Genomic DNA, 12,103 nt, shown 5'->3' with positions numbered 1-12,103 from the left:
AAATAACAGATCATTCCTCAAACATACAGTTTATTTGTAATACACAAAGCAACATTACAGCACCAGTTTGACATTTGGATATTACTGTCTCCCTCATAGAAAATGGTTACATGTTGTTCATACCTCTAGCTTATTAGTTGTGGAATTCAGTCGTGTAGACCAGCTTATTGTTCTGTTAGAAGATACAGCCTTAGAACCGAGCACCATTTGATGTACTAAAATCCAGATATGGATATTCCTAACCACTCACACCCGTCTTTCTGTCATACTAATGTTCATTTTTGGACCGACTGAGGGAATATACTGAATGGAATATGTCCTATTTCATGTACAGTCGATACAAACACTTTGAACAACTCCTGTGTGTTGATGATGGGGTCATACTGGTATAAGGCCCAGCTTGCTCTCCCACCATGATTGACATGCTTTGACATGTAAGCAGAGTGTATGGATTGTGTTGGTGGTTCTGGGTCTGTTCCTCGTCTGTGTGTTTATGGGATCTTCATCCTGCTGGCCTGAAGGGTGAGAGGGCCAACAGCAGCACATAGTCCTTATTTTCTCTTCTATGAGATACGTGTGTGTCTGGTTGTGGGGGGTTTCAGTGCATCTACTTTGATATTGTGTATAGAAAAAAGGCTGTTATTTTTGTGGTTTGAGACCGATCAAGAAAGGGGCTTTGTGTCTTGTTCATTTCTCCTTTTCAATCATAACACCATTACATCTTGCCCATGACTAAACCAAAGCATGTTTCTGTGTGTGTGTAAATCTGTCAAAGTATTGTTTAAAACCCTGCCTGCACCATTATTACAACCAAAGGAGTGTGCCAGTTTGAGAGAGGTAGGAACTGAAGGCTTGGTACCCTCCTTTCCCCAGGCCAGACATGGGAAGTGTAAAGCACCGTAGGGTTGTCTGGTTGTTCCGTTGTCAAGAGAGGTATGATATGTGGGCTCTGATAGCTGAGGTTCTGTGTTGCGGTATCTGAAGATCTGAGGAGAGACGGCTTTGAAGAGACTACCAACTTTTTACGATCTGTCAGATACAAATGGTTATTATAGATTGTTATATTGACCTTTATCTCCGTCATAGCAAACAATATAGGCTTTATTCTGTCCTCTTATTTTCCTAAATGGCATCCCAACAACACCTACCTCATCCCATGTGTTTGGTGTTTCTCATAGGCCACTGCATTATTAGAGCTGCTTCCAATTCCTATAGTGGAATAATGACAGGCATGTTCATGTAAAAGAGACCCTAGCAGTATAATTATGGAGTATACAGGACAGTTGATCACCACACTTACCCAAGTAATCCTTATAGTCCTTGTAGGACTTTTGCCTCATGGGACGTCCATCTAGATGAGAAATAGCACCTCCTAGTTCGTGATTATGCCCGTTTTTAGAACTACATTAAATGTCTGACTGAATCGGACCTTACCAGAGTTGCCACGAGACTTGATGCACTGTCCCCGATTGGGGATGCCAGCGGCGGGGTTTCCTTGGTTGATGATGTGGCACTCATAGCCTGTGGGACAGTGCAGGGGCTCGTCACCATCCTCTGTGGTGCTGCAGGCCTCCGCTGGAGAGCAGGGGACACAGGTCAGAGGTAAACTAAACACACACTGATGGTGTTGCTTTCAGGTCTGTTTTAATGGTGATGTTCCAGGCTACTCACCCTGCAGTACCTCATCTGGACCGTCTAGAAGCCAGCCGTTCCCTCCCAGCCACCGAGGCTTGGGTTGAACCAGCCAGTCCAGCACTGGTCAACACAAACACACATCATTGGTAAGTTTGAAGCTAATGATATCAGTATTTTACTGCACCAATCGTGCAGAACTATGCCCACGCTAAGTATGACCATGCGTGCTGTCATATGGGTCGATAAGTGTGGTTTTGTGTACTGTCACCTAGATCACTTGCGCTTACCTGGTGGTGGCTGCACTGACTCCAGACAGGCATAGATGCAGCCGTTATAGCAGCATCGCTTGTGGCGCTCACACTCTGAGTCAGAGCGGCAGCCGGGCACCTCGCAAGCCCGCTCCGGCAGCATCTGAGGAGGGGGTGGGCAGCGGTCATTCTTCTGGTGCTGCGTGGATTGGGACTGCTGATTTGGATACTCATAGTCCTTAGAGGAGAGAACAGAATTACTTTGTTTGAACAGAAATGTGCAGTCTACTATCCTGAGGCTGAAACAGAGAGACCTGGTCATTTTCGACAGTGGGTGATTGCTGGAATCTTTGTGTACATACAGTAGGCCTACAAAGATGAATTGTGACGTGCGCTTGTCCTAACACCTTTGACCAGCAGGTGGCGGTAATGGATTTTTGTAACATACTTGTTGCAACATTTTCCATCAGCTTCTGTTTGTTATATTTTCTGTGTTAAGCTATCATGCCTGTTAGTAAACACCTTGACCTTCACTCTAAACACGTAGAGCGATGAAGAACTGATGGCTAAGAATTTGTTCTTAACTGCCTTGCTAGTTAAATAAATCAAATTAAAAATTAAAAGTCAAGGGGTCAACATTTTAATTTTTTTTAGCTTTATTTAACTAGGCAATTCAGTTGAGAATATATTCTTATTTTCAATGATGGCCTAGGAACAGAATGTGAATGTGATACAGGAAAATATGATTATGTCAAACACACATTCTCCACCTCACCTGAACAGTGGTGGTCTGTGATTTTTCTCTAAAGGAGCTTGTGAAACACTTACATAATCAGTTCTGTAATACAGCCATGGCTGTACTTACTGCTTTGCTCGGTTCAATAAACTTGAACTATTTCCTTTCACCTATGGTGTGAACTACTTCTTGGAGGATTTCATACGTCAAACACTGTTTTATTCAGGTTTGTTATCACTGTATATGATGTGCTTATAACCATAGAGCTAAGGAGGTAGCTTTTGTGGGTCTTTCCTAATATTTTCCAAGTGCTATTCCTGCTCTGGCACAGCAACGGATCCAGTGAGGTCTGGTTTCCAGTTGCAGTTGAGCTAGCCTACTGTCCAGCCACACAGTCTCATTCTGAGGGGCTCACTCTGACTGCCAACACTAATCAGGATGCAAATGTTCCATTTAGTCTGGCCAATGTTAACCAAAGCCCATCTTTATCATGGAGCTCCAGACCAGACACTGTAATTTCAAGTGCACATCCTGCTGCTCTCGACGTGGATGCCCTGCCGGCCCGGGTAAGGTGTCCCTGTCCCTTTACCCCTGACAGAGAGACTGTGCCAGGGGCCCTCAGAGTTCCCCCCCCCCCTCTCTCACTAATGAGATAATGGGCTTGCCGACTGCACGTGATCGTTAAAACTGCACTGTTTATTTGGCAGGCTAAGCAACTGCTCTTCCAAACCAACCATAAAAACGAAAGTAACTGTTTGGCGCTGGTGTTTGACACAGAATGCATGTTTGTAATAAACACACATATAATTTGCTCTGTCAACTGCCAGCATGGTGGGTGGGGTGCCAGGTCTTACCATGGCTCAGTGACTGGATCAACATCTAGCGTGTGGCAACACACAAGTGCACTACTTTCTTTCCTTCCATGTCAGTGTGACTGCAGTAAAAGTAACACAGTGCTGACTTGGTTAGGTTATTGATCCTGATTTTACGCTAATTGACCATGTCTTAGTAACACTTCCAGATGTTTTATGCCCTTTACAGTGATTCTCCTTCCTCAAAATGAACCTTTAGAGCTTTTTGACCTGATCAGAGCTTGATAGAGCAACAGAGTTAAATTCAGGATGAGTTATCAGGCAACATCAGTGCTCTCTTCATTCAAAGAATTTGTGCTTTTAGCAGCTGTGGTCCACATTGGCCAGATTGGATCCATCATCTGTCATATCTTCTGACTGTCTCCTGAGTGTTTCTAGGCCGAGCTATATTAGCCTGTCCTACAGTATGTCAAAGAGAAGCCAATCACACGTCACAATGCTGTTGGGTCTACAAAAGGATTCTAATCATGTTTACAACTTTACAGGTAATGATGATTATTTACAGGTAAAGATCACTTTCATCCTCATGTCACCCTGTATCTTTACAAATGCAGTTCAGACAACTCCAGGTTTAAAGTACAAGAGTGAGGTTGATTATCCATGTGTTTGGACAACGTGAGCTACAGTGACCATGGTTCATTATCTGCCCAGTTCCCATGGTTTCTCCTCAGATCTCAGTAGCAGAGGAAGTAGAATATCCGGTTCCTGTCTATCAGTCTGAATGCCAAGCTGCCCTACCATGTCCTGTACTGTGCCGTGCTGCATGTGTCTGTTTGATGTTCAGTCCCACATTGTTTATTTACAGTCATTGGTCTCTTCCTGCTGGGCCACAGAGATGCCGGCAGACCTGTTATATTGATTACTTGCAGGGCAGTGTTTTCAAAGCTGAGCGATTCAGCAGAGTGGGCTAAAGCCATCAGAGACCTTATTTGGCTGCAGACTGTGATGTAAACTGTAATCAGGCCATTGACGTCTGTACTTTATCTAGTCCTTAGATCACACATCCTGATTCCTAGAACTCCAGGAAGCACACCACTCAGCTTCTCCAGTGAAACTATGTGCAATGTGATAGTCGTACACCCCCAAATAGATGTATGGATTGCACTGATTATTTAATGATAGTCATACTTAAGCATTGACCATGTTATTTAGATCCGTATCTCTTTCTTCTGTAATACAACAGCATCCATTCTCCACCCTCCTTCACATTCTGAGATCCCCTGTGCTTGGAAAGTTTTACAGACCAGCCTTGCTCTAGCACCAGTTCATGTTGCAAGGGTAGAGCTAAAGGGTAGAGCTGCCACGTTCAAGGTGCTCTAACCCGGAAGCTTACAAGAAATCCTGCTATGCCCTGCGACAAACCATCAAACATGCAAAGCGTCAATAGAGGCCTAAGATTGAATCATACTACACCGGCTCTGACACTCGTCTTATCTGGCGCTCGACTTACAAACTATTACAGACTACAAAGGGAAGCAAGGCTGCGGGGCCAGACTGATTACCAGGACGGACGTGTGCTCCGGGCATGTGCTGACCAACTGGCAGGTGTCTTCACTGACATTTTCAACATGTCCCTGATTGAGTCGGTAATACCAACATGTTTCAAGCAGACCACCATAGTCCCTGTGCCCAAGAACACAAAGGCAACCTGCCTAAATGACTACAGACCCGTAGCACTCATGTCCATAGGCATGGAGTGCTTTTAAAGGTTGGTAATGGCTCACATCAACACCATTATCCCAGAAACCCTAGAACCACTCCAATTTGCATACCGCCCAAACAGATCCACAGATGATGCAATCTCTATTGCACTCCACACTTCCCTTTCCCACCTGGACAAAAGGAACAATTATGTGAGAATGTTATTTATTCCCCCTCAGGAAACTAAAAAGATTTGGCATGGGTCCTGAGATCCTCAAAAGGTTCTACAGCTGCAACATCGTTGCATCACTGCCTGGTACGGCAATTGCTTGGCCTCTGATCGCAAGGCACTACAGAGGGTAGAGCGTACGGCCCACTACATCCCTGGGGCTAAGCTGCCTGCCATCCAGGACCTCTACACCAGGCGGTGTCAGAGGAAGGCCCTAAAAATTGTCAAAGACCCCAGCCACCCCAGTGATAGACTGTTCTCTCTATTACCGCATGGCAAGCGGTACCGGAGTGCCAAGTCTAGAACAAAAAGGCTTCTCAACAGTTTTTACCCCCAAGCCATAAGACTCCTGAACAGGTAATCAAATGGTTACCCAGAGTATTTGCATTGTGTTCCCCCACAACCCCTCTTTTTACGCTGCTGCTACTCTCTGTTTATCATATATGCATAGTCACTTTAACTATACATTCATGTACATACTACCTCAATTGGGCCGAACAACCAGTGCTCCCACACATTGGCTAACCGGGCTATCTGCATTGTGTCACACCCACCATCCGCCAACCCCTCTTTCAGGCTTCTGCTACTCTCTGTTCATCATATATGCATAGTCACTTTAACCATATCTACATGTACATACTACCTCAAGCAGCCTGACTAACCCGGTATCTGTATGTAGCCTGTCTTTTTTTACTGTTTTATTTCTTTACCTACCTATTGTTAATTAACCTAATACCTTTTTTGCACTATTGGTTAGAGCCTGTAAGTAAGCATTTCACTGTAAGGTCTACAGTTGTATTGTACTGTTGTATTCAGCGCACGTGACAAACTTTGATTTGATTTCCTGCCATGACATTGACCGACTGGCTGAGAGGCTGACTGAGTCACTGGCTGGCTGACTGACTAACTAATTGACTGACAGCTGGTGAGTTTTGACCTTAAATGTATAAAAGGATGGAATGTAGCCAGACATGCTATTTTTTAATAGTTAAACTGAGACATATCACCCATGCAGGTGACTGCCTGCCTCTGCACTAACTGTTTTACCATGGTGTTTTATCATGATGGATGTTTGGACTATCACATGTTTATTATATCACCAGAGAACAGTGGGGGTGCTTCTCCAGTCTGCTCTCAGCGGGGAGTTGATCATCCTGTGGGTGTGTACAGTAATGTCCAGACCATCCTCACATGATATCATCTGACTGGGATTAATGTTCATAACTCCTATCGAAGGCTAAGTGTATTAACTCTGACCTACATTGAAGTTTACTCAAACCAAGTATGAAACAGACTTTACCAGCTGTGGATTTCTTCCAGACTATTTTTTTACTGTATGCCAAGGCTATATTATGTTTTGTATTTGTTATGCATATTTGTATTTTTTTAATCCTATTTATATAGAGAGTGGTATTTACTGGCTATGCTAGAGGGATTGTAACCTATATTGAGTGCAGCCATCTTGGAATAGCCTTGTAAATGAATTTGGCTGACATACTGGAATGAGCAAAATTAGGATGCCTCTTCCAGTCTTGTTTGTTCTGTCGTCTCAGCACACAAACAGCCCAATCCCATGGGATTAATGTCCTTTTTGCTACCATTGATATGGAGCTGTAGCAATTAGATGGTAAATATAGATGTGAGAATCACCTGGGGAGGACATACAAGTCCTGAGAGGCTGTGGCAGATGGCCCAGAAACAGAACAGGAATGCCTCCTTGAGAATGTTGTTCATTTACAGCTCAGCGTTCAACACCACTATGTTCGGGACCCTGGTAGTGAACGCCTCCCTCTGCAACTGGATCCTGGGCAATAAAGATAAAACACCAGATGTCATTTTAGATTCTGAGCTCAATTTCAATTCACATATTAGGAATGTGATCAAAGTAACTTTTTACCACAGAAAGGCCCATTCATGCTTTTATTACAAGCAGTCTTGACTACTGTAATGCTCTCCTGTCATTGCTAAACTACAAAAAAAAAACAGAATGCTGCATCACGGGTACTGACCAAGACCAGATGGAGAGCACACATTACACCGGATTTAACGTCTCTGCACTGGCTGCCTGCCTTCTTCTATTGGTTTTTAAATCAATCCACTATTGTGCACCAACACATGCCAGACATGCTTTTAAGTTATGTACCCAGTAGGTCCCTCAGGTCCTCTGGCACTGTCCAATTAACTATCCAAAAGCCTAGGACCAAGAAGTATGGAGAGGCAGCCTTTAGTAATTTTGCCCCCAGCCTCTGGAATAGCCTGGGGGCTGAAACTGGTCATATTTAAAAGATCTTAATTAAAACACCTTTTTAGCTTTGCTTTTCCTTAGGGTGCTTTTTTCAGTTTTTGTTATTCTTTAGTTTTTTTATTCCCTTGTTTGTTGTATAGTAAATATTACTCTTTTTCTTTATTATTATTATTTTGCGAAGCGCATTGCAATCATGTCTGAAATGTGCTATATAATTACATTTGTTTTGATGATTCGGACATCCTGACGGGCTGCCCCCAGGGGGTGAGGGTAGGCAAAAACACATCTGCCACGCTGACCCTCAACACGGGGGCACTTCAGGGGTGCATGCTTAGTCCCCTCCTGTACTCCGTTCACCCACAACTGCGTGGCGGCGCACGACTCCAACACCATCATTGCGTTTTCTGATGACACAACAGTGTTAGGCCTAATCACCGATGATGAGACAGCCTATAGGGAGGATGTCAGTGACTTGGCTGTGTGGTGTCAGGACACCAATCTTTCCCTCAATGTCAGCAAGACAAAGGAGCTGATCGTGGACTACAGGAAACGGAGGGCCGAGCATGCCACCATCCACATCGACGGGGCTGTAGTGGAGCGAGTCGAGAGCTTCAAGTTTCTCGTCCACATCTCTAAGGAATTTTTTTATAAATTTGAATTTTTATAATTTTTTTATTTTATTAGGCAAGTCAGTTAAGAACAAATTCTTAATTACAATGACGGCCTACCAAAAGGCCTCCTGCAGGGGAAGGGGCTGGGATTAAAAATATAGGACAAAACACACATCACGACAAGAAACACAACACCACATAAAGAGAGACCAAAGACAACAGCATGGCAGCAATACATGACAACACAGCATGGTAGCATCACAACATGACAACAACATGGTAGCAGTACAAAACAGGGTACAAACATTATTGGGCACGGACAACAGCACAAAGGGCAAGAAGGTAGAGACAGCAATACATCACGCAAAGCAGCCACAACTGTCAGTAAGTGTCCATGATTGAGTCTTTGAATGAAGAGATTGAGATACACTCAAACTGGACTTTTTTATGTTGGAGCTCGTTCCAGTCGCGATCTGCAGCGAACTGAAAAGACGAGCGACCCGATGTGTGTGCTTTAGGGACCTTAAACAGAATGTGACTGGCAGAACGGGTGTTGTATGTGAAGGATGATGGCTGCAATATATATCTCAGATATGGAGGAGTGAGGCCTAAGAGGGTTTTATAAATAAGCATCAACCAGTGGGTCTTGCAACGGGTATACAGAGATGACCAGTTTAAAGAGGAGTATACAATGCAGCGATGTGTCCTGTAAGGAGCATTGGTGGCAATCTGATAGCCGAATGGTAAAGAACATCTAGCCGCTCGAGAGCACCCTTACCTGCCAATCTATAAATTACGTCTCTGTAATTTAGCATGGGTACGATGGTCATCTGAATCAGGGTTAGTTTGGCAGCTGGGGTGAAAGAGGAGCGATTACAATAGAGGAAACCAAGTCTAGATTTAACTTTAGCCTGCAGATTTGATATGTGCTGAGAGAAGGACATTGTACCGTCTAGCCATACTCCAAAGTATTTGTATGAGGTGACTACCTCAAGCTCTAAACCCTCAAAGGTAGTAATCACACCTGTGGGGAGAGGGGCATTCTTCTTACCAAACCACATGACCTTTGTTTTGAAGGTGTTCAGAACAAGGTTCAGGGCAGAGAGCTTGTTGGACACTAAGAAAGGTTGTAGAGAGTTTAACACAAAGTCCGGGGAGGGGCCAGCTGAGTATAAGACTGTATCATCAGCATATACATGGATAAGAGAGCTACATACTGCCTGAGCTATGTTGTTGATGTCATTTGAGAAGAGCGTGGTTCCTAGGATTGAGCCTTGGGGTACACCCTTGGTGACGGGCAGTGGCTGAGACAGCAGATGTTCTGCAGTGACTTTATACACCCCACTCATTGAGAGAGGTAGTTAGCAAACCAGGCCAAAGACCCCTCAGAGACACCAACACTCCTTAGCCGGCCCACAAGAATGGAATGGTCTACCATATCAAAAGCTTTGGCCAAGTCAATAAAAATAGCAGCACAACATGGCTAAGAATCAAGAATCAATTAACATGGTCCACACACACCAACAGTTGTGAAAAGGCACTACAACGCCTCTTCCCCCCTCAGAACTTCAACAATTTCTACAGCTGCACAATTGAGATCATCTTCACTGGCTGCATCACTGGTTGGTACCGCAAGGCGCTACAGAGGGTAGTGCCTATGGCCCAGTACATCACTGGGGCTGAGCTCCCTAACATCCAGGACCTCTTTACCAGGCGGTGTAAAAATGGTCAAAAACGGTTCTCTCTGCTACCGCATGGCAAGTGGTACCGATGCACCAAGTCAAGGAACCAACAGGAACCTGTGAACAGCTTCTACCCCCAAGCCATAAGACTGCTAAATAGTTAATCAAATAGTCTCTGTAGCTATCTGCATTGACCCCCCTTTGCACTAACTCTTTTGACTCATCACAAACGCTCTTGCTACTGCTTATTATATATCCTGTCGCCTTATCACTTTACCCCTACCTATACCATATCACTTTACCCCTACTGTACCTTTACCCCTACCACTTTACCCCTACCTAAGCTTTTCACTGTTAGCCTACACCTTTTGTTTACAAAGCATGTGACAAATAAAATTAGATTTGATGTCCAGACACATGTCAGGATCAGAGAATATCCCCCTAGATGTGATACAAAAACAGGTGTGTGTTACTAAGCAGTGGAAGCTGTGGTTATTGTAATGTTCTCCCCATGCTAGCAGATTGTTGGCATGTTTTTGGCTGTGCTGGCCAGCTGCTCATTCTGCTTTGCTGCTCTGGAGGGAAAAAGAGAGCTCCATCCTGTGTGCCTCTACATCCCCTCTCTCTGCCTCCCATCTCTCTCTCCACTGCTGTCTCTGTCTGCTGCTCTTACTACAGAAACCCCTCTGTGACAATGGCCATGCTCTGTTTCTCTGTGTTCAGTCTTCTGCATGACCGTCTGTCACTACTCCACTCCTCACACAGCCAGGACAGAGTGGGGAGGACAATACACAGGGGACTACACAGCATTCATGAAACCATGGTGCTGCTATTGCTAAAACCTCCAAACTACACCCCTCTGCCAGCCTGCTAAAACAGTGTATGTACTGTATGTACACACACACACACACACACACACACACACACACACACACACACACACACACACACACACACACACACACACACACACACACACACACACACAGTATTGCTGCAGTGAAGGTACTCATATCAGGTCTAAACCCCACCTTTTGGTTAAGCCCTCTCTTTCTGATCCGCCGGGCACCTCCTGACCCACAGGACAGCACCAGCATGCAGAGCACCAACATCAGGGGTGTCCGGATGTGACAGCCAGGCATGGTCCTAACACTTCACTCCTCCTGCCCTCCTCACTCTGTTTCTTCTCTCTTCTTCTGTCACTCTCTGTACTCCTTACTGTATCCTTCTTCCTTGAAGTTTAGAAAATGTTCTCTCCTTTTCTTCAACACTGTGGTGTTCAGTCCAGTTCTTGGTATTCCGTATTGGGCCGGTGTTGAGGCAGTGGCTCCCGTGCTTGTGAAGCCAGCGATTACACAAGCTCTGCTATAGGACAATTATTTTGATCTGTCTGCGCAGGGGAAACTGCAAAGGAAATAAGAAGAGAGGAAAGGAAAGGAGGAGAAAGAATTAATAGAGCCACTGTGGAGGGAAAAGAAAGTGGGAGATAGTTAGGGGAGTCAAGGAGAGAAAGCCAGCTGTCTGAGCATTGGTCTGCTGGCACGGCAAGCACATGTCTGCCTTTCACTGAGAGAGAGGGAAGGAGAAAGCGAGCGGGAGAAGGAGGAGGGAGCTCAAAGGAGGGAGGGGAAGAGAGAGAGAGATTTTCAGTATACTGTAAAGGGGTTACTGAATTTAGTCAGATCTGTATTTCATATTACAGTATTAACTATGTATGCATACATTTTACACAATGACTAACTTGTGGGAATAGGAAATGCATGATATACTGTAAGAAAGTCACTGGAAGTGCCATGACTATGCATTCCTGAATAGGCTGTATGTTGAGAGGATAATGTAGGCATTCAACCAGAAAGAATAAAAGCATGTTTCGTGATCCAGAGTAGGGGCCACTCATCTGTGAAATAGCATGTTCCCTCTCAAACTAGGACATATCCCCTCACCCTTCTCACTCCCTAAATCCCCTCTACCCCCTGGCCCCCTCATTCCCATATCCTGCATTGAAAGGGGGAAAGAATGCTAAGCCTGTACAAATCTTTGTCATTATTAGTTTTACAGGAGCAAGGCTTATGTCACAATGGGGCCCTAGCTATAGTAACACAAAAGAGAGAGAGAGAGAGAGTAGAGCAAGGGAGAGACATGCCTGTCTGTCCCCAGCGGAGCCTGGATGAGGTAAAAGTTGGGAAAAGTTGCTTAAAGACATG

General features: G+C 44.7%; 1 protein-coding gene across 3 annotated transcripts; it reads right to left on the bottom strand.

Moving 5' to 3' along the window:
• Nucleotides 1-13: 13 nt before the first annotated feature.
• LOC118401306 (WAP four-disulfide core domain protein 1-like) lies at nucleotides 14-11,470 on the bottom strand. Of its 3 annotated transcripts, XM_035798693.1 has the most exons (8): nucleotides 10,931-11,470; nucleotides 7,012-7,165; nucleotides 1,923-2,121; nucleotides 1,672-1,755; nucleotides 1,435-1,575; nucleotides 1,301-1,351; nucleotides 1,149-1,209; nucleotides 14-986 (listed from the first exon to the last, which is right to left on the bottom strand). In XM_035798693.1, exons 2-8 carry the CDS (start codon nucleotides 7,093-7,095, stop codon nucleotides 782-784), a joined length of 825 nt encoding a protein of 274 aa, XP_035654586.1. In that variant the 5' UTR covers nucleotides 7,096-7,165; nucleotides 10,931-11,470; the 3' UTR covers nucleotides 14-781. The 3 variants fall into 3 exon arrangements, with proteins under 3 accessions (XP_035654586.1, XP_035654585.1, XP_035654587.1); XM_035798692.1 differs by lacking the exon at nucleotides 7,012-7,165; XM_035798694.2 differs by lacking the exon at nucleotides 7,012-7,165 and having other exon boundaries at nucleotides 847-1,029.
• Nucleotides 11,471-12,103: the final 633 nt, after the last annotated feature.

The sequence above is a fragment of the Oncorhynchus keta genome, chromosome 22 (assembly GCF_023373465.1).
Source record: "Oncorhynchus keta strain PuntledgeMale-10-30-2019 chromosome 22, Oket_V2, whole genome shotgun sequence".
Taxonomy (NCBI): Eukaryota; Metazoa; Chordata; class Actinopteri; order Salmoniformes; family Salmonidae; genus Oncorhynchus; species Oncorhynchus keta.
The sequence above is the reverse complement of the archived record's forward strand: the minus strand, read 5'-3'. Positions and strand labels throughout refer to the sequence as shown.

Bases quoted from the DNA above. Each gene is read 5' to 3' on its own strand.
- LOC118401306 (XM_035798692.1), bottom strand. From the start codon at position 11,041: ATGCCTGGCTGTCACATCCGGACACCCCTGATGTTGGTGCTCTGCATG. The intron at 2,122-10,930 runs GTGGGGTTTAGA...CTCTCCTCTAAG, and splicing joins AGAGAGGGCTTAACCAAAAG to GACTATGAGTATCCAAATCA. The intron at 1,576-1,671 runs GTGAGTAGCCTG...CCTGCTCTCCAG, and splicing joins TCCAGATGAGGTACTGCAGG to CGGAGGCCTGCAGCACCACA.